This window comes from Sturnira hondurensis, unplaced genomic scaffold, assembly GCF_014824575.4.
Source record: "Sturnira hondurensis isolate 20B ecotype Veracruz unplaced genomic scaffold, ASM1482457v3 Scaffold0007406, whole genome shotgun sequence".
Classification (NCBI taxonomy): Eukaryota; Metazoa; Chordata; class Mammalia; order Chiroptera; family Phyllostomidae; genus Sturnira; species Sturnira hondurensis.
The window spans coordinates 6,130,805-6,157,026 of NW_028080037.1; the positions used below are offsets into that span (position 1 = coordinate 6,130,805).

Consider the following 26,222-nt stretch of genomic DNA (forward strand, 5'->3'; position numbering starts at 1 on the left):
AAGGGACCCCCTCAACTGAACCCTTACCTCCCATGGAACTGGAGTCCTTCCCTGCGTCCTCCTCCGGGCTTGTATCCATGCTGTAGTCCTCCAGGAACTTCATCCTAGACGTTGAGAGGGAGACAGACGGGGCTGATCCCTGAGTCCCAGTTTTACTCCACCCCAGAGAGTCTCTGCTGGTTGCAGGAGACGCTGCAGGTTCTCACTCATCGGCACCACCCACATCCTCATCATGGCCAACATTTATGGAGCCCCAGACACCACTCCAGGCCCTTCGCCTGGATTAGCTCATTCAACTACCACGAGAAACTCGTGATACTGATGATCACTGAGACACAGAGGGGCAAAATAACTTGCCTAAGGTTTGGGGCATCACTATAGTTACCATTTATTGCAAGCTGACTCTGAGGCTTTACCTGCATGACCTCATCCGATACTCAGGACACGCCCATGAAGCGGGCACTGTTACTAACCCTGGTTTCCAAATGAGGAAACTAAGGTACAGGGAAGATAAGCAACTTGCCCAAGATCACACAGCCAGTAAGTGGCCAGACCAGGATGGGATCCCACACAGGCCGAGCTTCAAAACCCGCTCTGTAATGAGTTGGAACAAATCTATCACTGAATAAGTGATCCTGAGGCCAGGCATGGGGAGGAACACATCCAAGGTCTGTTCCCCTGTCTCTGGAGGTAACTAAAAGATGCTAAGATCCAGTTAAGCATTAGGATCCGCCCAAGAATGCTTCCCCATCTCCACCTTGAGCTTGGCCCCTCCCCGGCTTCAACCTCAGCTGACGCACATGGAAAGTGACTAAATGAACAGAGGAGGCCCCAGTGGCCATACGGGGGGCAAAGTGGGAAGAGAGGGGCACCCACCTGAGCTGGTCCCGCCCCAGGAGCAGCTGCCGATACACCATCTGGGTCTCAGCATCGGGATCCAGCGGGTCCCTCCAGTCCCCTAGGGTGACAGCCGAGTGTGTGCGGCTGCACCCGGCAGCTGGAAGGATACAGCACCATCAATAACCCCTCCGATTCCCCTTCCAGAAGCCCCCAAGGCAGGTTGTCACCAACAACCTTGTCCCCGCCCCTCCTGCCTCTCCAATCGGTCTGCAAACCCTACTTCCTTCCAGCCCCGCGGCCTCCCCCCTCCAGCTTTGCAGGGCAGAGCAATGGCCTCTCCTGTCTCCAGGCGAGGTGCAGCCAGGCCGAGCCATTCTAACCCCTCTGGCCCCTCTCTCCAGTCCAGGCCTTCTCTCCCGCTGTTTGATCTGCCTGTGACATTCTTCTTTACCCCACCCCTGAACCCAACTTCGCAGCTCCACACCTGCTCATCTCAGGTCACATCTAAGCAGCACCTCCTCCAGAAAGCCCTCCTTGATCTCCAACCCTGGGGTGGGGTCAGAGGCATTCGTGAGTCTCAAAAGCCTCATCTGGGCACTTAGGAAGCTGTATTACAATGGCCTGGTTAGTCATTTGTCTTCCTTGAGAGCGAGCCCCATGCCCGTGTGTGCCTGACACACAGTGGGTGCTTACAAAAAATAATACCTCATGTTTAATCTTCACAAAACCCCAGGAGGTAGCACAATTATCAACCCCATTTCAAACTTGAGGCAGAGAGAGGTTAAGTAACTTGCTCGATGTTGCACAGCTAGTCCTGACAGCTGACTGACAGGTGGGGAGGACGGAACCTGAGTCCACCTTGCCCCCTCACCTGAGCGCTCCGCCTGGAGGCAGCAGGTCCAGCGGGAGCTGCGGAAAGCACCCGGGTGGCAGGAGGCCAGCTTGTCAGGATTGGGGGCGCTGGCCTTGCGCAGGGCCGACAGCCATTGGTTGAGGTCATTCACATTCTGCAGGGAGTGGGGGGAGGTTGCGGACCGGAGTGAGGCGGGACTCCAGGAACATGCCCCACCCCCATCCGTGCGGTGCCTCACCTTGCACTGAAGGTAAGTGGTGTGCAGCTTCCCCGAGCCATCCTGCGTCACCACCTGCATCACGTGTGGCAGCTGGAAGGCGCCTTCCTCCACCCGCTCCACCGCGCGGATGTGGGACACGGGGATGGAGGACCGCATCTGGGAGAGAAGGTTGTTGAGGCAGGGTGGGCTGAAGGCCACAGCTGGGGTGTGGGGCCCCAGGGACAGCTTTCCTCGGGGGGGTGTGCATCACGTGGTGTCCCCAGAGCTCAGGACAGTCGACCTCCTGTATCTGTGATCTGCGTGCACGTCCACTCAGCTGTTCCATTGAGTCCCGAAGTCCTGCCCCATCCCTCTGTGAGTGACAACTTCAGGAGGCATCAGTCCCCACCACCACCATCACCACTGACCCGGCACGAGGGATGTGGTTCTAAGCACTTCACATTTATCAACTTATTTCATCGTCCCAACACATTTCCGAGGCTGTGTCTGTTCTTCTCCCCAATGTGCAGAAGAAGAAACTGAGACCCAAGAGCGTAAATGGCCTTCCCGAGGTCTCTCAGCTCGGGGAGCCAGCATTAGAACCCGGGGCGCTGAACTCTAGAATGGGCACCCCTCCGGCGTGAGCTGTTGTTATTTACGGTGCACACGCAGCCCTGGGTGGATCCCAGTGCCCCTCCACCTGCGCCAGCCTCGAGGGGCAGCCCCTGGAGAGCAGCGACCCGTCTTGATTACTGCTGTACCTCCACGCCCAGAGCGCTGCATGGTGCCCCGGAGGCTCTCAATGAAGGTCTGATGAATGAGCGAGTGAGTGTGTGAGTGAGGGACGCCCGGACACGTGCGCCTGACTGCCGGGCCTGCACCTGAGTGAGTCTTTGCGGTGTCTGGGAACACCCGAGGGTGTGCAAGCATTATCCTCGTCCTGTGCGGGTCCACATCTGGAGGGGGAGTCAGGGCCCCTCCCAGGTGTACATTCTGAAGGTCAGTAGATGGTGAGGGTGTGTACGTGTGTGCCTGTCCCTGACCTGGATGCACATTGGCCCAAGGGTGTGAGCAGAGCCTGGCCTGAGCATTTGAACTTGCACAAGTCCTTGCCCCAACCTAGGCCTCTGTGTCCCCCCAGGTGCAAAAAAGGCCCCTCTGTGAAGGTGGGGGAGGGGCTCTGGAAACCCCTCCGCAGCGGACTGGTGCCCCACCTGCCACTCGGGATTCTTGGAGTAGGAGAGGGTCTCCCCGCTGAGCCAGAAGTAACGCTTCTTGAAGGCAAAGCATGTGGCCAGACTGGCGGGCACCTCCTCCTTGCGCTTCAGCAGGTAGCCTTCTCGGACCGTCACCGAGGGCGGGACCAGGGCCTTGGCTGGGCCCCCTGCTTCTGGGAAATGGGAAGAAGGGACAGTGAGCCCTTCCTGCCCAGGCTCAGCTGACCCTGGCAGCCTGTCCAGGGCCTCATGGATGAGCATGATTCTCTGTTCCCCTAGAGGCAGGAGGATGAGTCACGTATGGCTGGGTGGGGAGCACAAACTTGGCCTTGACCATCCCTCTCCAGCCTGAGGGATCTGCAGGCCGCTGCGCAGGCAGCCAGCAGGGGGAGCTAGGTCTACGGAGTCCTCCCAGGGAGTGCCTGAGACCCAGCCATCCCCAGGGTACCCAGACTCAGGCTCCTCCCTGGCACCACAGGGACCCCTCCAGCCACAACCATTTTAACAGGTTGCTCCAGTGTGGCTTGGACCCAACTATCTCATGACCTGGGTCCCACACTGTGTCATGGACTCAACCCCAACTCTGTCTGAAGCTATCCTGTGGCTCCCTTTCCCTCCAAGCTGAAGGCAAATCTCTTCTCACTGCCTGCAAAGCCCCACACAGACTGGCTCCTCACCTCTCCCTCGCTCTCCCTCACTCACTCTTCTTCACTGGCCTCGTCACTGCTGCTCTCTGTCCCCGCCTCAGGGCCTTTGCACATGCTGTTCCAGCCCGGAACACTGTTCCCCAGGATCCTCATGGCTTACTTTCTGTACTTTTTCAGAGATTTAATTCCACTCTAGTGAGACTACTTCTGGCTACCCCAGCTGAAAGTTTGACCTGCCACTCCCCTACCCCAACATTCCCTTCCCTCCTTTCTTTGGTCTCCTCGGGACTCCCTAACACACCATGATTTGCTAATTCATCTTATTTACAGCCTGTTGTCTCCACTGAAATAAGACCTCCACGAGAGCAGGAGTTCCTTCCGTCTCGTTCACTGGTTTTCCCCAGCACAAGTGCCTGTCACCTAGTAGGCCCTCAATATGGTTGTCAACTGCGTGAACACCATGCCACAATCCCCACCCACAGGAAGAATGGCACAGTGGGTGCCAGGAAATGTTAGCTGACTAACTCGCTGAGGCAGAGGTCCACGGTCTCGGTGCTAGGGGTGGGGGAGGGGAGGTAGAAGGGCAGGTCCCATGGGCCTAGGGGAGTGACAAGCCAGACAGGGCAAGGCCACAGGAACTTACCCGCCTCCCCCTCCACGTCCACCAGTTGGTCCAGGAAGTCTCTCACCCGTGAAATGCTCTGCAGCAGGAAGGGGTGCAGGGGGGCCATCCATAGCTCCTTGCCCTGGCCCAGCTGCTGGCCCAGGTTTCCAAGGCTCTGCACAGCCTGGAGCGGAGAAGCAGGGGGTGCCACGGCCAAGGTCACTGCAGGGCGGTGGGCCCTCTGCGCGCCCAGAACCCAGACCCAGAGTCCTGGCTCCCAAATCAGTACCAGCAGAAAGGAGAAGACTCACAGTGGTCCCTGCTTTGGGCAATAGCTGTGTCTTTGTGTGGACGGACATACGTCCCCAGTATCCCTATGATTCTGTTCCCTCCTGAGCCCAGGTCCCTCCCCCAGGACTGCCTGATCCTATCTCGAGTACCCTGGCGCCCATCAAAACCTCCGAACGTGGCCGCTTTGCAAAGGAGGGTCTAATGAGTACTAAGGCGTGCAGGACCAAAGAGGAAATGAGAGAGCATAGCGAATGCCTTGACACTCAGTGCAGACACGGAACGGTGGCATTTCAGATGGGTTTCCCAGGGTCTCCTCTGGGTCTGGCCTCCCTGCCCTCCTCCTACCACGCGCTGCCCTGGCTCAGACCACCCCGAGTGGGGGCACCTTGGCAAGCAGCAGCAGTGAGCGGCTGGTCTGGGGGTCTGCGTGCTGGTCCCGGAGGTCAAACAGCTTCGGGGTGAGGATGGCAGGCGCGAAGAAGCGCAGGAAGAGAAAGCCACTTATAGCCAAGTACTTCACGTCCTGCCGAGAAAGGCAGCAGGTTGAGGAGGAGCCCCCAAACCCGTGTCCACGCTGGGGAAACAGAGGCAGCGAGGACTGGAGACGTGTGGGGCAAGAGAAGGTGAAATGGGAGACAGATCAGGAGGCCATTCTGGTCTGTCAGGGAAGCTTCCGTAGGGGTGGGGTGGGGCCGGGGAGCTCAGTTTTCCCATCTGGAAAATGAAGTAATAATACTGATACTGCACAATCACATTTAGCCAAGCATCCTCAGAGACTGCAAAGGTCCCAGGCCTATAAAGAAAGCATCATCATTATTCCCATTTTACAGATAGGGAAGCAGAAGCTCAGAGATGGCCAGTGATTTGCCCAAGGTCACACAGCTGAGGAGTAAAGGAGGTAAGATTGAAACCCAGATCTATGGTTTATCATAAATAGCAACAGTCCAGAAACTTCTCCATACACTTGTTTATTTAATCCTCACCCCTGGAAGTATTGTATCTCCATTGTACAGATGAGGCAACTGACACCCAGAATGGGAAGGTCATTGCCTAAGGCCTCACAGCTGAACCAAGATTGAGCCCAGGCAGGATTTGAACTCCCAGCTCTCCACCACACTGAGGCTCAGTATTGAACCCATTTGGGCTGGCTGCAGGGCCCGTCCCACATGCACCCCCAGGCCCAGCCTCTGCCCTGTACAAACCGGGAAGTACGGTGCCTGCCCACGTGAGTCTCGGGCCCGGCCACCTGCACGCACTAGCAGAAGGGCCTCAGGAAGAGGGTGTGTCTCTGGGTACATGTGGCTCCCCCTGAGCCATGCCTCACTCCCCTCTCCCACTCAGGGGCCTATATTTAGCCTAAGAATGTGCTCGGTGTTTGTTGAGGAGCTGTATTTACACCTGAGGCAATACCCTCCCTAGGTGTGTGCCAATTTCCTGGGCCACCTCTGTGTTGACAGTGAGCCCTGCCAGGGGCTGGGCACTTGAACTGCACAGAGGGAGGGTCTCTGCCCCTACCTTGCTCATCTGGAATCCTGAACTGCCCCCAAGGTCACTATCCCCCGCCTGCCAAGTTCAAGGGTAATTTTAGCCTTTGACATCAGCCCATGACTTCCTCCTTTCTTGAGAAGGAACAGGTGTCAGGAAGGCAGAGAAGGGGGCTCCCCTGACCCCACCCACCTTTGTGAGCCTGAGGAAGTCCCTATTCCCTGCCCCAGGCCTATCCCACTGTGGGGGCTAGGAGCTGGGGACTCTTGCCTGTCTCAGATATTGGCTCCGCCCACAAGGGCTAGGCTGCCTGGGGAGCTGGCCTCCCTTTCCCGTCCCCCTTCGCTGCTACAGCTGTGTCCCATTTAGCACCTCTGCCAGCAGCCCAGGCGAGAGAGCCCAGCAAAGTGGGGCGTAAATCAAGCCACGTCCCAGTTTGGAGGCTGCGCCTCAGTGGAGGCTGGGGTGGGTGGCGGGCAGAGAAACTTTGGGTGGGAGTCTGGAGGCCTTGGCCAAGGGTCTTTACATCTGTGGGCCTCAGTTTCTCCATCTGTAAACAGGAAGTAGGGAGCAACATGGCATAAATCCAGAGCTCACGACCCAGGCTCCAGGGATGGGCTATTACATCTCCAACACTTAAGTCTTGGACCCTTCTGCAGAGGGAACCTGAGTCTGCGTTTCTGCTACAGGAGCACCAGGTAAGTGAGCTCCATGTGATGTCATTCATGAGCAAGGATGACAGCCACCTCGGGAGTGGGCTGAGCATGACACCCAGGGGTCTCAAACGGATAACCTGAGGTCCAGTCCAGCCATAAATGTGTAAGGACCAGCTCAAAGTGTTGTTGTTTTGTTGGGGTTTTTTTAGGTGAATTAGTGCCAACATTTTAAAAATGAGGGATCTCACATAAAATCCAGAATGTTGGCTTAAAAAAAATGCTGAAGAGCTGGCAATTTTACACAGTGATAATTGCCTGCAGCTGTCCCCTTGAGAAAGCTGTGGGAGTACCAGTTTGCCACAGTCCCCACCATTCCCTACTGCCCCATGCCTCGGTGGCTTTGTTCATTTACCTCACCTGCCTGAACTCTGCAGCACCTGAGTTTCCAACTTTTGTATCAATATTGGAAAAGCACTAGCTCATGCAGGATTCATACTTAGACTTAATTTGGGGGAACACCTCTCTGTCTCTCGTGTGAGCCCCTGCACACACACAGCTGGAACTGCAGAAGCACTCACTCTGCGCCACACTATTATTTGGTGGTTATGAGCACAGATTCAGGAGCCAGCTTGCCTGGCTGGGTGCCTATCCCAGCACCACCCCTTTCTAGCCGTACAGTTTCACATCTCTGGGCCTCAGTTTCCTCCTCTGTAAAATGGAATAATGCTGTGTGGATGTGAGGACTAGGTAAGGTAATACATATGCAAAACAAGGTCTGATCCATACTGCATATAGTGTTGCTGCCATTATTATTACTATTATTATTACTACCACCCCCCTGGGGGTCCCAGGCCCTACCAGAATGTTGTAACCACTTCTGCCAGAACACAGTGTACTTTAGGATGGCAGCCCAGTTTCTGGCCACCTCTGCCCTGACTCTCCACACGACCTTGAACAAGCTACTGCCCTCCCCAGCCTCCCTCTCCCCATCTGCCCAATGGGAGCGCCCGGCCCACCTTGTGCTCCGCCTGCGGGAAGCGCTCTTCCACACGCCGATGCAGCTGCTTGAAGGCCAGGCGCATGGCAGGCGGGCAGCGCCCCACGGAGCCCACAATGGCATCCACAATGGGCCCCAGGTAGCCGGTCAGCAGCCCCAGGCTCGTCTCCCGCACGTGCTCCTCTGAGGATGTGCCCTTGAAGGAGAGTCTCCTGGGGAGCAAGCAGAGTGGCTCTGCCTCAGACCCCAGCCCCAGCCCGCTCGGAACCCTGCACACAACCCCCACCCCCACCCCCGGGCTCAGACAGCACCCACCATCCGGTCCCAACCTCCGCAACCTCCCCTCCTGCCTATCTCACCGACTCCTTACTTCTGCTTAAACACATGAAGCTCATTCTTGTCTGGGAGCCCTTGTAGGTGCTGTTCCCTCTACCTGGGACATTCCTGCTCCCACATTCAGCTTAAAGGTCGCCTCCTCAAAGAGGCCATCCCTCCCTCATCGCACATCATCACAGACCCTGGTGCAAAATGCATTTTCAGCACAGACACACCAGCCACGTGCCTCTGCCCCAGGGCCTTTGCACTTGCTGTTCCCTCTGCCCAGAACACTCTTCTGCACGTGACTTTCTCCCTCACCTCCTTCGAGTGTTTGCTTAAATGTCCCCTTCTCTGTGAGGCCATCCCTGTGACCACCCTATGGAATATCACAAGCCCCTGCTCCCAGCACATCCCTGAGCTTCCCCAGCTTTCTTTTCCTCCACCCCACTGACCCCCTGCAAGACCCTGCTTCCTCGGTTCATGCTCTGTCTCCCCCCAGGAGAAGGATCTGTGTTCGTTTATCCTCAGCTGCGACCTCAGGGTTCAGCCAGTGCCCGGCACACAGTAGGTGCTCAACAATTGTTCTGTTGAGTGGATGATGGGGTAGCACTTTTCCATCTGCGTGTGTCTTGTTCCTTCCTTTCCTACTTCCATCCAGGGGAGGGGTCTGTCTTGCCCACCCTCAGACAGAGCTCCCCCAGAAGCGGGATGGTGGGTCGAGGTCCCGCTGTGTCCTGCACCCAGGGAGCTGAGCCCTGGACTAAGGTCTCTGGCATTGTAGCATTTGATCCTCATGGCCACCTGATGGGTTGAGTAGCCTGATGGTTCCCATGTAACAGATGAGGAAACTGAGGCGCAGAGGGGTCACCTTGCCAATAGTGGGCAGAGCCGAGATGAGAATTCAGGACGCCCACGCAGGTCTGGCTGCCACCCGGCACTGCCCAGGTGCCTGGACGCCCTGCGCTCTGTCCTTGCTGGATGTGCTGGGAGAAGCCTGCACCCTGGGTTTTCACCGACAGACCCTGCCCTTCTGCTCAGGGCCTGGGTTCAAATCCCTGCTGTGCCAACTTAGGCAGGTGACCTCCCCTCTCTGAGGCTGTTTCCTCATCTGGTAAAGGGGCCCTGATGCCTGCCTTTGGGGTGGTTGGAAAAAGAGGGCAGCACTTGCTGGGCAGGGCCCAAAGCAAAGTAAGACCCTCTGCAGACCCCACATAGTCCCCAATAGCTTGCTCAGCAACCAGCTCTCTGGGCCTGGCAGGAACAAGCCCGCCCACCCCTAGCTAGAGTGGGGGTGGGACATGGGAAGAGGAGCTGGCAGAGGCATGGCATGACCTCCCAGTCACTGCCCTGCTTCCTCCACTCTCACCAGGGGCTGCAGGCCCCACCAGTGCATGCAGGCCCACGCACAGCCCGAAGCTCCCACCCCACCCCAGCAATACCCAGTACACGTGAAACATTAGTTAGTGCTGGGCTGTGCGTGTGCACCGCAGTTCATTTTCACACCCTATGGGGGTAAAGTGACTTGCACACCAATTATGGCACGGCTGGGATTTGAAACTAGAGCTCAGATTTCTCTGTCCTGCCCAGAACCACTAACCTAGGCAGCCCAGGGACTGAGGTGCTCACAGGTGAGACCATGAAGTGGAATGCAGGGCTCCTGTGAGGGTGGCAGGGGGCACAGACCCAACCTGACAAGGCTCCGGGGGATGAGAGGGTGTCTGGGGGTCAGAGTTCACCTCTCAGCTCTGCTTACTTGGTGCGGCTCAGGTCCATCTTGCATGGGTCCAGCTCGATGTACTTTTTCTCTTCGAAGACTCGGCTAATCACGGGCTTCAGGACCTCATGCAGATAGGGCATGCCCACGAGCTGGGGGCAGAGGGAGCCACACGGGGCGGGGCTGAGGGCGAGGCCGGGGTGTGGCCAAGGGCTGGTGAGGGGGCCACTCGGGGTGAAAGGCAGGCACCCACCATCAGCACCCCAGCTCAGCTACCCATGGCCACCTGAAGCCAGCCAAGCTCTGAGGTCCCAGTGAACACCGGGAAGGGGCTCCCCCGGAGGAAGCTGCTGCCGGGTCCCACCAGGCCTTTTTCGACTCACCTTCATAAATTGTTCCATTGACTTGGATGCCAGGGAGTTAGAGCGAAAGAGCGTGTTGGGGTCAGCTGGGAGGGCAGAAGGAAGTGTTGGCTGGGACATGGGGGGCTGGCTCAGCTCACCCACACCCACCCCAGGGGGAGATCAGGCTTCCTCCAGCCCCAGGAGTTGAGGAGACCTGCAATGTCAACTGTTCACAGCCCAGAGGCCCAGGGTGATTAAGCGATCTGCCTAAGGTCACACAGCTCAAGAGTGACAAAAACCAGCTGGCTGGGATGCACAGCATGGGGAACCCTCCTCACATACATACACACACACACACACACACACAGGAGGCCCTGTCCTCTGCCTGAGCACCCCCCACTCCCTCAGAGGCCCCCTGCAGACTCATTCTGGGGGAGTGATGCCCGGGGTTTGTGGGGGCAACTCACTGGTCCGGGCCAGCTCACGCCGGGTAAGATAGTCCAGAAAAGGCCCAGTCAGCCCCTGGCCGAAATAGAGCTTCACCAGCTTGGTGGCGAGGTCCTGGCGGCAGTCCCCCAAGGTCAGCTCCTCCAGCACAGCCAGGGGGCTAGAAATGTCCTCCTGGAAAAGGACAGAGGGCAGGAGAGGTGGCCCAGGATCTGGGACTCCAAAGCAGAAGAGCCCAGACAGGTGCCCTGACGCAGGGGGAGGCCAGCACCTGGATCGTCCCCCACCCCCAATGCCATTGCCCCTCTGACCACCCACCTCTGCTGGCCCCAGGGCAGACTCCGTGAGCAGCTGCAGGAGTGGCTGGTAGCACCTCGAGGGCAGGACGCGGTCCTCGATGAGGCGCACCTTCAGCCGCAGAGCACCCAGGCTCCCCCTGACCAGGGCCAGACCACAGGTATGTAGGCATGGCAGCACGTACAGGCAGGCGTGGAGAGCCAAGATGGGCGGGTGTGAACACAGGAAGGGAGCATGGATGTTTGCAAAACAAGGTGAGCATGGACAGGTATGGGCAGGTGTGAACAGATATTGACAGGTATAAGCAGGAATGCACAGGTGCGCACAGTGTAAACATTGTGGCCAGTGCAAAGACATGAACAGGAAGGGACAGTGTGAACAGGAGTGGACAGGCGTGGAAGGACCCAGGGTTCTGATCACGCACCAACAAGTGTGAACAGCCACATACACAGGTGAGTGGGTATAAGGGGAACATGTTTGGACCTGTGTAAACACACACCATGAGGCGTTCACACACATTTGATAAATGAACAAATGAAGGGACAGGGGGACAGCTTGTGGGCTGACGTGGGCACCGCTGAAGATGGCACCCAGCACTGTCCCACCCTGGCCTCCTCCCGAAGCCCGGCATTTACCCAGAACCCTCCTCAGCTCCGGGAAAGGGCAGGAGACGGAACCAGCCATTGGGTGGGCTCTGCTGCAGGACCTTCGGGGGGAACTCCACCTGCGGGGGGCGGGGGACACGCAGACCCTCAGCTGGACCCTACCCCGCCCCACCCAGCCCTGAAAGAAGAGTGTGGGCTGCCCACCCCCCGCCTTCCTCCCCCACCGTGTCCCATCAACACAATGGTGGTGTCACTCCCTCCCCCAGTCCCAAACTACTAGTCCTGCTAGGGCCCTGAGGGCCACCAGGGACACTAATTAGAAGTAACTGAGGGTCAGAGACACGGAGTGACTTGCCAAAGGTCACAGAGCTGCTGGGGACAGCGTGCGGGACTGTGTCCTTTTGGCTCTGTGCCGGGACACAACTGCACCTGTCAAAAGGCCTCCAGACAGCCCTGAAGGCCCCCGAGCTCCAGCCCCCCTTTAAAATAACCGTGCCGAGATTTCATGAGCATCCCGTGCAATTCACCCAGTTCAAGTGCACCACCCAACGGCGTTTAGTATCCTCAGACTTGTGCAAACATCACCACCAACTTCAGAACGTTTCCTATGAGCCTGGCCAAGACCTTGCACCCCTTAGCAGCCACACCCCCCCCCCGCCCCCGGCAACCTCTCATATAAATGAAATCACTAATGCATATGGGGTTTGGGAGGGAGGGCAGGCTTCTGCCACTTAGCATCATGTCGGCGCCCCTGTTGTAGGGGGTATCGGTCCTTTGTTCCTGTCCATGGCTGAGTGACATTCCATTGGGTGGCTGTCTCACCTTTGTTCTTTCACTCATCTGTTAATAGATATGTGGGTTTCTTCCACTTTGGCTCTTAATAAACAACGCCGCAATGAATGCTCGTGTACACATTTTTGTGTGGACAGGTGTGTTTCCACTTCTCCTCAGTATAGATTTAGGAGGAGAATTGCTGGGTCACATGGAAACTCTTTTTTTTTTCCTTTTTTGTTTTCATCGTTATTGTATTTTTTTTCCATCACCATTTGAGAACTCTATCTTTAACCATTTGAGGCCCAGCCAGCGTTGCATGACCAAGCCTCTTTCTCACTTGCTCTAATCGCCTCCTTTTAAAAACGGTCACTCCCGATCCTGACTGGTGTGGCTCAGTGGATTGGGTGCCGGCATGTGAACCAAAGGGTCACCGGTTTGATTCCCAGTCAGGGCACATGCCTGGGTTGCAGGCCAGGTCCCCAGTAGAGGGCGCTTGGGAGGCAACCACACTGACGTTTCTCTCCCTCTCTTTCTCCTTCCCTTCCCCTCTGTCTAAAAATAATTAAATACAATCTTAAAAAAAAAACAACGGTCACCCCGATACCTCCACTACTGGGGAGAGGCCGGACCAATCCCACCAATTGCAGAGAGAGGGACAACTGGGGTTCAAGGGAAAGACCTTGCCCCCAGTGCTTCCAGGAACAGAAATTAAGGACTTAGGTCCCAGAGTCAGAGAGACCTGCACTCAAATCCCAGCTCTGCCATGTCTTAGTCATGTTATGACCTTGAGAAAGGCACTTCGCCTCTCCGAGCCTCAGTTTCCCCATCTGTAAAATGAGGAGAACAGTCCCAGCCGACGACGAGGGTGGCCATGAGGGTAAATAAGGTTGTGCTGGAAAAGCCCTTAGCACAGGGCCAGCACGCAGTCCCCCTGGGTGCTCTCAGCTCAGAACTGGAATCTGGGCCCCGGCCGTGACCTTGGGCAGCTCCCTACACCTTTGGAGGTCCATGACCCGGACCTGATGAAGCAGCCTTCGCATGCACCCTTCTGCACCCCAGGACACCCGATCCTGCTCCCCTTCCTTCTCCCTTGGAGGCAATGCGGAGCCACAGAGAGTGCTGGGGGCGCACTCACCATGCCCAGGAAGTCATCCTTGCCCACCATGTCCCAGTCCCAGAGCTCCACCCGCAGCGGGGAAGGGGCGCCCGGCGCCTCCCGCAGCTCCAGCACCTCATCCCAGTGTGGGAAGCGAGTCTTCTTGATGATCTGGGCGGAGGGAGGAGGACATGAGAGAGAGAGCTGACTGGGGCCCCCTCCAGGCGTCCCACTCACCCCCAGCTGCCCTTCACCACTCACCGACGTCTCCGAGCTCTGGCTGCCCCAAAATACACGTGCAAATGGGTCAGATGTGCCGGAAATGTCTCGGGGGGCCAGGTCCCTGGGGGTAGATGAGGACAGGAATGGGGAACACAGGACCCACAAGGACAAAGACCCAAGCTGGACCTTGGAAAGGGGGCTCAGGGCCATTCAAACACCACTGGCTTCCAAGGTAATGACCTGCTCCGTTGCAGGGACCCAGTGAAGGGCACCCCTCACCATGCCTGTCCAGTGAGGGGCGTTTCTTCCTGTTGATGAAGGTGACCCTCTGGGGAGGCACTAGTAATGTCCCAGATGAGGAAACTGAGGCACAGAAAGGGCCAGTCCCACATCACAAAGCCCAGCAGGCAAAGATGTAGTGGGGGAGGGGGAGGGGGCCTCGATTTCTCTGGAGCCCCTGGATGGGAGACCAGATGCCAGGGTTCCAAGCCGGTGACACTGGGAAAATCGCTTCCCCTCCCTGAGCTTCGGTTGCCTCATCTGGGAAATGGGAGTAATAACAGACCAGCCTCAGAGGGCCAAGGTTAAACGAGATGGTGTGTGGAAAGGGCTTAGCATAGCAGCTGGCAGGCGGTGAGGGCTCAGCTCAGTCATTCATTCAACAAACTCTCAGGCCCACACTCTGCCTAGGACCCAAGAAAAGGCATGAGGCAGAGACCCCTGCCTCTGGTTGTCATGACAGCCCCAAAGCCTCACCCCACCCCTCCTTCCTGAGGCCCCCCAAATCCAGGGACACCACCCCCCAGGGGCTGCTTGCTTCCTCCTTCTGCTCCTCTCCCACCCCTGTTCAGCATCCAAAGCCTTCTTTGGTTTCCTAGGAGCCAGCCCAGTTGCTAAGCAACAGCAATCGGTCCCTTTACAGTTACAAGGATCCTTCACAGCCTTGTGGCTGGGGAGGAGGCCCTGGGCAAAATGCAGATAAGGAGCCCCTGCCCCACACTGAGTCCTTTCCCCCAACCCCTGCCCTCCACCCAGTACTCCTTCACCCAAACTCCAAGGATCCCCAGTCGGGCACAGAAATCTGGAGGTGGTAGGAGAGGCACAGAGAGGGAAAGAAAGGACTTTAAAGTCACACAGCAAGCTAGAAATAGAGATCCTCCCCAACCTGGGCGAGAATTGGCCTAAAAGTGAAGGCTGGGGGAGTAAGGTGTAAAAAAAAGACAGACCACACGGGAGATAAGAGGGGGAAAGGGGAAAGTAATGAAAGGAGAAGAATGATGGGGGGATCAGAGCGAGAGAGAAAGGGGAATATGGAGTGATAAACAGGAGGGAGGAAAGATGGGTACCCCACAAGCTGGAGGTACCCCTGGAGGGTCATTTGTGAGTTTTGCTGGTCCCGCACCCATGTTCCTTCTGATGTTTCTCTGGGACAGGACCTCACTCCCGGCCCCCATGACTTAGGTGGGCTGATCACTGCCTCCACTCTAGGGATGGGCTTATGACTCACACCTGACGAAACAGAGCCAGTGTGACTGATTCAGAGACAGGCATGTGCCCCAGACTAAGCCAGTAAGAATTCTCCCCAAAGCACTCATTGGAAATGGTAAAGAGACAGAACTTCTTTTTCAGTTCGAGCTGCCGAGCTGCCAAGCTGCCAAGCTGCCAAGCTAGGATGGCAGCTGAGGCTGCTGGAGCTATTTGCAATAACCTGGGGAGAGACTTAGAATGAAGCTAAAGCAAAAGAGAGCTGAGGAATCTGTGAATACAGGTTCCTGATGTCCCCATTTGAGCAGCTGGATCCAGCCACGCCTGAAGCTCCATGTCATTCATATGAGACCATCAGTATGAATTGGACATCTACCACTTGTAATTTGATTACTACACCTTTGTACTCATCTGTCTGGCCATCCTGACTGTACAGCCTTCTGTTGCTGGCTGCTGGGAACCCGACAAGGATTTGGCTTGTGCTTCAACCCCAGGAAGTTGCAATCAAGTGAGCTTGACCTGTTTGTCTCCATGGCATCCTGGTTGCGAGCCCAGAAGTGCCCCGGAAGTGAGGAGGCCCCACAGGCTAAGGCAGCAGCTGGGGGCAGCCAGGGGACTCCTGCTCCTTCCCAGACCCCCACCGCCACCCCCCACCGTGACCATACCTGGCCTTGAGCACATGGCAGCGAAGAAAGCGGCCCTGCGCGTCCTCCTGAATCTGCACGGCCAGGTAGACCTCACCCTGTACCTCTGCATCTGGGTCCACACGGCTCAGGTTAATCCAGCTGTCGATTCCTGGAGGGCACAGGCACTAACCTTTATTAAGCACCTACCATGTACTAGGCATCAGAAATGCACCGAAGTAGGGACTTTCCATGTTAGCCTCCTGACATAGGTGCTGTGATTACCCCCGCTTCCAGATGAGGGAAATGAGGCCCAGAGAGGAAGGAGCTGGGCCCATAATCCCACAGCCGGTCCATAGCCGTTCAAACGCAGACAGTATAGTTCTAGGACCCACGCCCTTAACCATGGAGTCCTTAGGCACTCTCCCCTCAAAAAGATCTTGGGCATTGCTATGTCTGAGTCTTCCTCTGGGCCCTTCTCCCTGCCTGAATCAGTCAAGTCAACTTCAATGTCAGTCTCAACCTCCCTCTCTCTCTCTCACTTCTCTCAGCTCTTTGAAGAAACTGTTTCATCAACTTCCAGTTTCCATTGCAGTTCCTGGGACGTCCTGCCAGCCTAATCCTTGTTCTTGGGTAAATGGCCTATCTTTCTCCTCTTATTTCAAGGACTACGCCTTCGATGCGCTGTAGTTTTGCCCCGACGTGTCTACGTAAGATGCTTCTTATCCTTAGTGTAGGCTGTGCTTCCTGTACTTAGCAAATCATGTCCTTCCTTGAGTTCTGGAAACTTCGAGGTCCTCGATTTTGTTCATTTCCTCTCCCCAGTGTTTATTTTTCTTTCTTCTCCCATGTTTTCCTATTCTCTCCTCTAGGACTCCAATTAAACGAATGTGGGGCCTTCTCAGGTATTGCTGTGTCTCCAAACTTCTCATTGTCCTTCTTGTTTCTCTGGCTGAAAGTCTAAATAAGTCCTTCAGATCTCACTCCCAGCCCACGAATTCTGACTTCTGCTCTAAGTGACCTCCTGCTGGACTCACCTACCGAGTCCTTACCTTCAACAACGGCGATGTTTGCCTCTGAAAGTTCAGCTTGGTTCTTCCTCAAGTCTGTCTGTCTCTCTTGAATGCATGGCTTTAATTTATTGTGGTTATCGCTGGCCTTTCCTAGTGATGACATTTTTTTATCTACCTAAATATTTAATTTCTGTAACGTTCCCTTTATCACAGTTACAGAATCTAAAATCTCCGTGGGTTTACATCTGAGGGCGGCAGTCTGCTGATTTGCTTGTGGCGGCCCACGTGGCTCTAGTGAATCCAGCTGTCGATTCCCAGAGGGCACGGGCGCTCACCTCTGCTCGGCCCCTACCGTGTACTAGGCATTGTGAATTCGCATCAGTTTGATCTGATTCGGTGGGAAACCTAACACGAGGATGCCCGTTGCTGGAGAACTTGGGTGCTCGCTCATTCTGGGCCCTTCTAAACTCTCGGCCTAATGGGGTCGTCTGAGATGGCCAGAGCCGTCGGCCCTGGCACCAGCTCCAGATTCCGTCTGTTGACTGCAGATTTGATACCGACATTTACTTTGGGGGACATCCCTCCGTACTCCTTGGCTGTGGCTTGCCACTCCCGGTTAGGTGTCGCTCACGATTGCGGGCGGGGAGGAGAAGGGTGAGGGGTTTTTCTTCCTTATAGCAGATCCAACAATGTATTAGGGACCTCACCCTGACTCAGATGGCAGGAGCTGTTCTACTACGGCAGGCGCGCCCTTCTGACGACGTAGCGGCCTGTGCTGCTGGGAGTGAAAGTCCGACTCACCTCTCTCTAGCTCCACTCCTGCCCCCAGGCCCAGGATGGGCCAGCTTTCCCTCACCTGGTCCTTGCACAGACTCCAGATTGATTTCCCAGTGCTATTCCGGTCCCACCGCGAGCCAGTATCCACCAAGCAGCACAGAGATCTTCCGAAAATGTATCTAATCTCTCCTGTCAGCACTTCCCCCCTAGAACATGGCTCCAATCTCTTCACTGTCTTGGTCAAAGACTATCCATGGCTCCCCAGTACCCCCAGAAGAATGTCCAGACTCTGGTCTGACCCCTATCTCTGATCAACCTCCACCAGATACCCCACTCGGCCTGGCCGACACCTGACCCTAGAGAATCCATGGAGATGAGCCTGGGCATCTTTGCCAAAGAACCCTTAAGGACCAACTCACTCCCCTTCCTCCAGGGCTGTCTGCCCACTTCCCCTCATCCACTGTCATACAGCAGTATTCCACATCCTCCCACCCCGACATTTCTGTCCTGTTTAAAAACAAAAACCGAAAAAGTTTTCCACTGAGGGCTCTGTGCTTCCAATGACCCTTGCTGTGCCCCGGGGCCTGGCCACCCCCTCCCCTTCCTGCCTGGCAGAAGGAGGCGCAGTGCCGCTCACCCACCTCGGGGGTCAGCTGCAATTGCCTCCCTGCTCAGCGAGATCTTGCCGATGATGTCGTCGTGTCTGTGGGAAGCCGGGCAGGTGAGGGTCCAAGCCAGAGCCCACCCGCCCCACCCAGGGAGTAGCAGGGGCAGACATCAAGGGCTGGGTAGGTAGGTGGGTGCTTCACTTTGGGGCATCCGCCTCCCCTTAGATGCCCCGCGTGGGTCCCCAGTGCACACACCCCACTGTATCCTCGTCCAGCACATAGAAGGCCAGGTGGTGGAAATCCAGGGGCAGGTGCACCGTGTACTCCTCTCCCCAGAAGGGACTCAGGCTCCTCCAGACAGTTGCTGTCCTGCAAAAGGAGCCACGGGGGGCAAGGGGGACTTGGGCCACACAGGCAGCAGACAGACACCTGGCAGCTGGACGCACACACACATTCTTACAGGGATACTCACTGAAACGGAGACACTCACAGATTCACCACCGAAGCCAGAGGCACCAGGAGACACATTCACACCTACACAGATACACAGTCTGCAGGCTCAGAAATTTCTGGAAATACACATCTATGTGTTTCGACATACCAACACATCCAGACACACACGGAGAAAACACACATTCACACAAACACGCAGATGAAAATTGCTCCGACGCACACAGAGACCCAGAGATGCACACTCACACGACAGTTGTACACAGCGAATACACCCACAGAACCACACAAACACAACATGCACAGCTCCATCCAGCCATCTGTTTCTTCACACCATAAACACCCCAACTGGGTGCCCAGCCTTACGGGTTTCAAGGGACCAGAGGGAGAGAGACCGAGGCCTGTGCTCCCCCAGAGCCCCACCTCCTCAGGCAAGAGCTTGCTCCTGACTTCTTACAACATGGTGAGGGAAGTCCCATGTTGTGGTTAGCTCAGCGGTGCCTGCTTGGGTCTGGGCATGGGGATAGAAGGGGTCAAGGAAGGCTCCCTACAAGAGCTCGTTGGGCAAAGTAGAGAGGAAGGACGAGGCCAAGCATTCCAAATGGCTGGAACAGCATGTGCAAAGGCCCTGGAGCAAGGACGAGCTTGGTGATTCTCAGGCACAGGAAGGTGCTGGCAGGGACAGGCAGGAGTGTGAGGGGCTAGAAGCCCATTCAGTCGGCAGGAGGCCGAGCCCTCGGTACATGAGGGGAACCCCCAGAGGGACAGGGACCCAGCCAGGCTCTGAAACAGACACACACATAGAGCATCTTCACGCTGACCTCCCTGCAGACGCACTTCCCTGCACCCAACAAGGAACCGAGAACCGACTTGCTCAGCAAAGACACACCCAGATGTATGGCTGCAAGATTTGGCTGCGTACCTGCCACTCCCACTCTCCTTCCTTTCATACCCTCTTTTCCAACTAAGAGTGTGAGTGTGCGCACACGTGCACACACACATGCACGCGCACCCTGCCCTTGACCCCAGCCCAGGGCACCCCATCAGATGGACCCTCCTTCCCAAACACCCTCTTCCCCCTACACTGGCCCATTCCCTGCTGGGTGTCCCTCAGGCTCCCAGCCCCCAAGGTGGGGCGCTCCTCAGAGCCCCAAGGGGGGCGGAGACAGCAGCCTGCGGGTTTCTGGGTAAGGGGCAGCATGAGCCCAGAGAGAACGACAGAGGGGTCAGCTGGGGTGCTGCAGGCTGACCTTGCCCCATATGGGCTCCCTGCCCCCAGCTCCCAGCCCATCTGGACCAGAACCCGCGCCAGCAGCATCCTGATTCCTGCTGTCTCCATAGGAACCGAGGCTTCAGCCATCCGCCCACCTGCACCCCTCAGGCCTGCGGGGGTGGGAAGCGAGCATGACCCAGCCCGATGTCCCCCCCTGCCCAGACTCACTCACACACCAAATACACTCACGCCCTCACACAGCTTCACATCACCGCCTGTGTACCCAAATAAGCAGGCTGTGTTGCACACATGTGTACAGGGCAGCCCATGTGTGTGCGTACACCCCCCCACATGCATGCACACCACACACTGGTACACAAAGTGACCCTGTGAACCCGCATACCCACAAGGACACACACATCCAGACACCAACCCTCCAACACCCCCATGCACACTCGCCAGCCGCCCAGCTGGGCACATATACACGCATGTACACACACACCCTCATACCCCCAGCACCCAGCAAGCAGGCCTAGAACCAGCCAGCCCAGCCAAGCGTGAGACGCCTGCCCCTAGAGAGGCTACCCTCAGAAGTACAGGCTGACAGCCGCTGAGTCAGCCCCAGGGAGCCAGCAGAGACGTCGTCAGGTGCAGGGGGAAGGTGTGAGCCATTTGGGGGTCCATGGGGAGAGGAGCTAACAGCCCCAGCTGTCTGCTCCTGAGGCCAGGGCCTGGAGCACCTAGCATCAGGCCCACATGTCCACCCTCAGGGTGAGCGTTGCCCTCCCCCCCACCCCTGCTCCTCCTCCCCCTGTGAATTCTGGTGCCTGGACTCCCCAGGTCTAGGAGCGGCCCCTTTGCCCTCCCCAGCCCTGCTCTCCTTGCCCCAGGCCCCGCCTCTCCACTCCTCACCTGGCCACCACCTCGTCATCCACTTTCACTATGCAGTAGGGGTCACTGCTCCCAGACCTGCGGAGGAAGAGGGTTGGGAGTGGTGTTGAGAGGGCAGTCGGGGTGGGGACCCCAACCCACCTTCATCACACAGAGGCGCTACAGAGGCCCTGAGCAGGGAGGCTTGCCCAGGGCCCCACCGTAGGTCCAACTACAGGGCAGGACCTCAGGGGACCGGCAGGAGATGTCACGGCAGCACAGCCCACCCAGTGCAACCCTACCCCCTGCACGTGGGCTCTCTGAGTGTCCACCACACACACAGAATAATGAGGCCCAAAGCGAGGAAGTTCAGAGTTTCCATCCCAGGAAGCCCAAAGCAGAGGTCAAGGGTGCGAGCCAGCTGTGGAGCCCAGGCTCTGTAAATGAGGCATAACGTTAACACACACCTCCAGGGCTGCTGCAGACACCGAGGGGGGAACGCCTCATGGCTCCCCCACTGCTCTCCCCACAGGTGCCTCAACGCCACCCTCTGGGATAAGCATCGCCCTCTCCAGATTCCCATTGCAATGGTGTTTCCCTGGCCTGCAGCAGGGAAGGACATCAGCAGACTCTCACTGCAGGTACAGACCAGGGTGCCCAGACCTCAAAACTCACCCAGCAGGACAGATGTGCCCCATCCCCTCCAGCAGCCAGGAGCCATCAGCCAACCAAAGCCAATGCCATCCCCCCTTCATAATAAGAGTTACCAGCCCAGCCCCTACCCTCCCCTTGTCCCATCATACAGGCCTCCTCTGTCTCCCACCCAGCTCAGTCCAGCCTCAGGGCCTTTGCACTTGCTGTTCCATCTGCCTAAGACACGCTGTCCCCAATCTTGCCATGGCCGGCTTTCCTCCTGTGTTCAGACCTCACCCTCACCTCTCTGACCATCACCATCTGTCATGAAATTGACCTCCGATGCCTCTGAGCGCCAGAAATCACCGTTCCCTTGCTTCTTTCTATGTTAAGTGTCTGTCTCCAGGCTCCCCGCAACTTCTGAACTGTGTGCTCCCCGGGGAGGACCTGTATCCCCCACCCCCACCTAGCAGCCAGCCAGCATCCAAACCCAGGTCTGCAGGGCTCAGTGCACACCCCCTTAGCCAAGGCTGCCTCCAGCACCCCTCACAACACCTTCCCCAAATGACCCTTCCCTCCACACCCCAGCCGCCTCCCCCCCCACACACACACACACTCTCTCTGCCATCCCTTCCCAGTTCAGCTCGTCACTGATCCACAAATGCCTCAGGGATTCCAAGGAACGGGGTCGTGGGGACCGGGAGGGGCTCCAACTTGAGGCTCATTTGCTGGCTGAGCCCTCCCGGTGCCGCAGGGTCCGCTCTGGAGTCCTTCCCTTGGCTGCTTTGGCTGGGTGCTCCCGTGCCTCCATTTCCTGTGGGGTGCCCACAGGGCAGTGGCCTGGGTCTCTGAGCTCTTCTCTAGATTCCTACCTCCGACTCCCCTTCTGTGTAGTGCCCCAGGCCTCAGTTTCCCCTTTGGCTGAGTAACCCCAGGAGCCTCAGTTTCCCCAGCTGGCTCCACCCCCTGGATGTCCCCAGCTGGACAAACCCCCATATCTCATTTCTCTCTCTGGGTTCTCTCTCCTTGCACTTCTTTAAGGCAGGATCCCATTCCTCCATTTCCCCAACTGCAGGTGTGGGCTGGGATCCCACCAGCAAAAGGCTGGGAGGCACGGCCCCTCCTGGTGACCCCGCCACCTGACACCCAGCCCCTCCCGGGAGCCAAGTTCACATGTCAGCTGCGGGGCTCTGACGCACAAGGGCCTTATCAGGTTCCCATCAGGTAGGGGCAACTGTGGAGGAAGGGGGCCGCCCCCTTCCGATCCCTGACCTCTCCAGACCCTTGGCCTCTCCCACGGCCCCTGACCCACCGCAAGTGTGGGAACGCCAGCCCCAAGGCCGCTGCCTGCCCTGTCTGGTTTGTGCATGGGAATGGTCAGTCTTCATGTCCCAGCTGTGTGATGTTAGGCAAGTGACTTTGTCGCTCTGGGCCTCAGTTTGCCCTTTTGTAAAATGGAAATGCGAATAAGACCATAAGAAGTGTTAAGCACGGGACCAGGCCCCCAGTCAGCCCTTGGTGGTTTGTTTACAGCTGTTCCTATGAAGAAGAGTAATCACTCTAAAATTATTTTCTGACTCTGCCTCTTCTCCCAGGTCCATCTCCCCCCAAATCTGGAGGCGCTTCAGGAAGAATCCGGGCCCTTTTCCCTAGGAGGGGAGAGAGAACATACTCTCTCCAAGGGTCCCCACTGCGGGGAAGATCCCACCATGCTCCGAGGAGAGTCCCTCTGAAGAAGGGCGCCAACAGCTGGGGACACGGAGGCAGGGGTCTGGATTCCCAGCTGAGGCTGTGTGACTCCCTACCTTTGCTCTGGGGACTGGCCCGTGCCAAAGCTCACCTTGGCCCGGGAACATGAGGGAGGAGGGATGGCTCAGGAACCAGGTATGACTCAACTCCCTCCTCAGGAGGGGCGCAGGAGCTCCCTCGCAGCCCTCACCAGGACTGGCCGGGGGGCAGGGAGCAGAGCTCAGTGAGATGGAAACCCCATTTCTGGAAGGGCCCCCCTCCTCAGCCCTCCATCAGCTGCCAGGGCCCCACTCCAGGCCCCAGTTCGTGTCCCCACAGTCCCAGAATCTCCCATTCTCGTGGGCTCTGAGAGGACATCTCAGGAAGAGGGAGGCAGGGGGCTTGTCCTGATGCTGTCTTCACACAGCACGCTGCCTCAGTCTCAGGGGCCTGTTGATGTGTTGAGGACAGAGGGAGCTCTCAGCAGGTCCCTACCCACACCCCTTGGACACAGCTGTAGTGCTGGGGAGGGGGGAGGTCATGAAATGGAAGGCAAGGATACTCCTTCCTGGGGACCCAGAGCTGGGGGGCGGTTTGTGCAGAGCTAAGCCCCAGTCTCCACTTGCGCAGAAGCTCAGAATCCAGGTTCCTGCCTGCCTTTGCCAGGGGGTAAAGTCTCGCAGGCTCCCTACCCACACGGCTGCTCTTGGCCTGGAGACCCTGTCCAGAGCTCCCTCTGCACAGATGGGACACTGAGACCCAGAAGGAGCCAGGTTCAAGGTCACATGGCCGATGTCCTGCCAAGGATCCCATACCTATCCCAGGTGCTGACACCCTCAGAACCCCTTCTGGGCTCTAGGCCAAGCAGGAGGGGGACCCCTCCCACCATTCTGCTGATTAGGCAGCTGCTGACTCAGCTAGGGGAAGCAGAGCCAAGGACCGGGACTGAGGGGGGCCCCAGAGCTCTCCAGACCCATCACACCTGGCTGGGGAGGGGGCTGCAGAGGGGCAGTTGGCTTTCAAGCCACTCAGCACCCAGGGGAGGCCCATGCTGGGCTGGGAGCCACTGGCTGGAAAGCTCAGGGCTCTGGGTCAAGGGAACCCAGTTTCCCCCAGGGCTGGACCCCTGGCCATCTGGTCATCTGGTGACACTCTGCCAACCTAAATCCCAGATGCACACAGAGGAATGCTGGGGCCACCCAGATCCTCTGCCTTTCGGGGCTCCTCCCCAGGGTTCTGTCGTTAAGAGCCCACCCAAGCCTGGAGAAGCCCCACCTCCGACACCTACCTGCACTAAAGAAGAGACCCTCCTTCCCATTCACCTCCTCAGCTCCAACAGAATCTGGCCATCCAATTGCCAGGCAGAAGCTATGGAGACCCCCTTTAGTACATCCCCTTTAGTACAGGGAGGGAACCTGTTAAGTCTAGGTGCCCCCTCCCACCAGAACAGCAATGGGCATAGGGCCCCTCACCCCATGAAAGCGAATCTGCCCCAATACGGGTCTTAGGGTCTCAGACAAGAACCCCCCACCCACTTCGCTGCCCCTCCCTAGGGCGACCCCGCCCCATCCCATGCCGCGTGCACCCCTTACTCCCTACTCGCTCCGGGAGTACTCACACGTCCTTGGCGGGCAGCGCCCGGCCCTCCACCACGCGGACATTCAGGGAGCTGCTTTTGGCCATGGCGCCCAACCCCAAACTTTGCGGGCAGGAGCGAGCCCAGGTTCCGAGGCTGGACCGCCGTGGGAGACAGAGGGGGGAGTCTACATGGCATCAGCTGCGAGCCTGGCGCCGTGTCCTGGGGTCCCAGCGCCTCCTAACCAGATGCAGGGAGCTGGACGGGAGGTTTTCAAAGGAGAAGATGGGATAGGTGTCCGGGAAGGGGGTGTCCCCAACACCCCGGGCTCTACAGGTAGAAGCACTGCGCGGAGCAGGCAGAGCGCTCTGGGAGCCCCGCCGGCTTTTGCCTCCGATTCTGGAGCTCCTGGTGGGCGGGCAGGACTGGCAGAGGGCGGAAGGGGGCGGCCCAGAGCCCTCCCAGCAACCCCGCCTCCTGCCGGGTCCCCCACTGGTCGCTGGGCCCTCGCCTGCGCTCTCTGCCGGCACCCAGCCAAGCGCACCAGAGCGCACGGGCCACGGAGACCAGGGCGCGCCGAGGCTGGGACAGCCAGGTGGGGAGCGGCCCACGGCCATGATGGGCGTGGCCAACGGTTCCTGGTGAGTTGGCATTGGGCTCAGAAAACGTAGTGTGTCGCCTGCCTGCCTTCCCTCCAACACATGCACATCTCCCTGGCCGTTTTCTGCCCACTGCCCCGGGGTAGCTTCCGCAACCCGACCTCCCTGCCCTGTCCGGGAGCAGTATCCCCGGCTGGCGTGAGATGTCGCTAGAGAGAGAGTCGCCCATTCCTTTGGGGGTCTGTTCAGATTTGAAGGAGGGGCCTCAAACACCCCTTTCCATCTCTTAGTTTCCAATTAAACCCAGACTGTTTGAGCCGCAGCACCCACGTCACTGGCTGGCACTGCGGGGGAGGAAGCCGCGGCCGGAGGGGGAGGGGAGCAGCCCCTACCGCGATGATAAAAGTCATCTACAATTGTTTGAACACGTGCTGTGTGCCAGGCACTTCTCTAAGCGGTTTACAGGCATTATCTCCTCTTCCTCGTCACAATAACTCCGTGCTGTAGGTAGGATTGTACTATTACCCCCACTTTATGGATAAAGAAACAGAGGTTCGGAGGGGATTAAAGAACTCCGGGGAGGTTGCGTCAGTCATTGGTTTGCCTAATGAGACAAACCAATAGGTTTGAATCATGACTCGGGCCCCGTGGTAGCTGTGTGATCTTGAGCAAGTCAACCTCTCTGAGATTTGATGGTTTTCTTGTCTGTTCCAAGGAGACATAGTATCTCTTGCCCCAGGTTCTGAGAGAATTAGATGAGATAAAGGAGGTGAGAGAAGAGCAGATACAGGTCTCAAAACAGCGACAGGCACCTGGGAAGCTTCAAAAAGTGTTTGCTATTGTTATGATTATTTTCCTTCAAGACACAGCTCACATGTCACCTCCTCTGGGAAGTCTTCCAGGAAACCCTCCCACCAGAGGTTTTTTTCTTCCCTTTTCATCTGCTCTTTCAGCTCCGGGTTTGTACATTTTTTAAAGTTTTAAATGAGATAATATGACCTGAAGGGCCTGTCCCAGGGAGCTACTCACACACACTATTGC

The 26,222-nt window shown here is 57.4% G+C and overlaps 1 protein-coding gene across 3 annotated transcripts in view; it reads right to left on the reverse strand.

The window, feature by feature from the left end:
* RASAL1 (RAS protein activator like 1) overlaps nt 1-25,116 on the reverse strand; it is a 31,777-nt gene extending 6,661 nt beyond the window's left edge. For 2 of the 3 annotated variants that reach the window (XR_005067355.1, XM_037052150.1), the window contains exons 1-20: nt 24,625-25,115; nt 20,688-20,744; nt 18,368-18,481; nt 18,146-18,207; nt 15,757-15,886; nt 13,646-13,727; nt 13,424-13,555; nt 11,545-11,633; nt 10,931-11,048; nt 10,633-10,786; nt 10,205-10,269; nt 9,861-9,973; nt 7,809-8,001; nt 5,037-5,174; nt 4,400-4,544; nt 3,107-3,282; nt 1,932-2,069; nt 1,712-1,847; nt 877-997; nt 28-104 (exon numbers count right to left, since the gene is read on the reverse strand). Coding sequence is in view for 2 of the 3 variants with exons in the window: in XM_037052150.1 (XP_036908045.1) it covers nt 28-104; nt 877-997; nt 1,712-1,847; nt 1,932-2,069; nt 3,107-3,282; nt 4,400-4,544; nt 5,037-5,174; nt 7,809-8,001; nt 9,861-9,973; nt 10,205-10,269; nt 10,633-10,786; nt 10,931-11,048; nt 11,545-11,633; nt 13,424-13,555; nt 13,646-13,727; nt 15,757-15,886; nt 18,146-18,207; nt 18,368-18,481; nt 20,688-20,744; nt 24,625-24,689 (2,305 nt within the window). In the remaining variant the exon portion in view is untranslated. Of the gene's footprint in view, nt 1-27; nt 105-876; nt 998-1,711; nt 1,848-1,931; nt 2,070-3,106; nt 3,283-4,399; nt 4,545-5,036; nt 5,175-7,808; nt 8,002-9,860; nt 9,974-10,204; nt 10,270-10,632; nt 10,787-10,930; nt 11,049-11,544; nt 11,634-13,423; nt 13,556-13,645; nt 13,728-15,756; nt 15,887-18,145; nt 18,208-18,367; nt 18,482-20,687; nt 20,745-24,624 lie in introns of all 3 variants that reach the window. The other variant, XM_037052151.1, reaches the window with a different exon arrangement.
* Between the last annotated feature and the right edge of the window lie 1,106 nt (nt 25,117-26,222).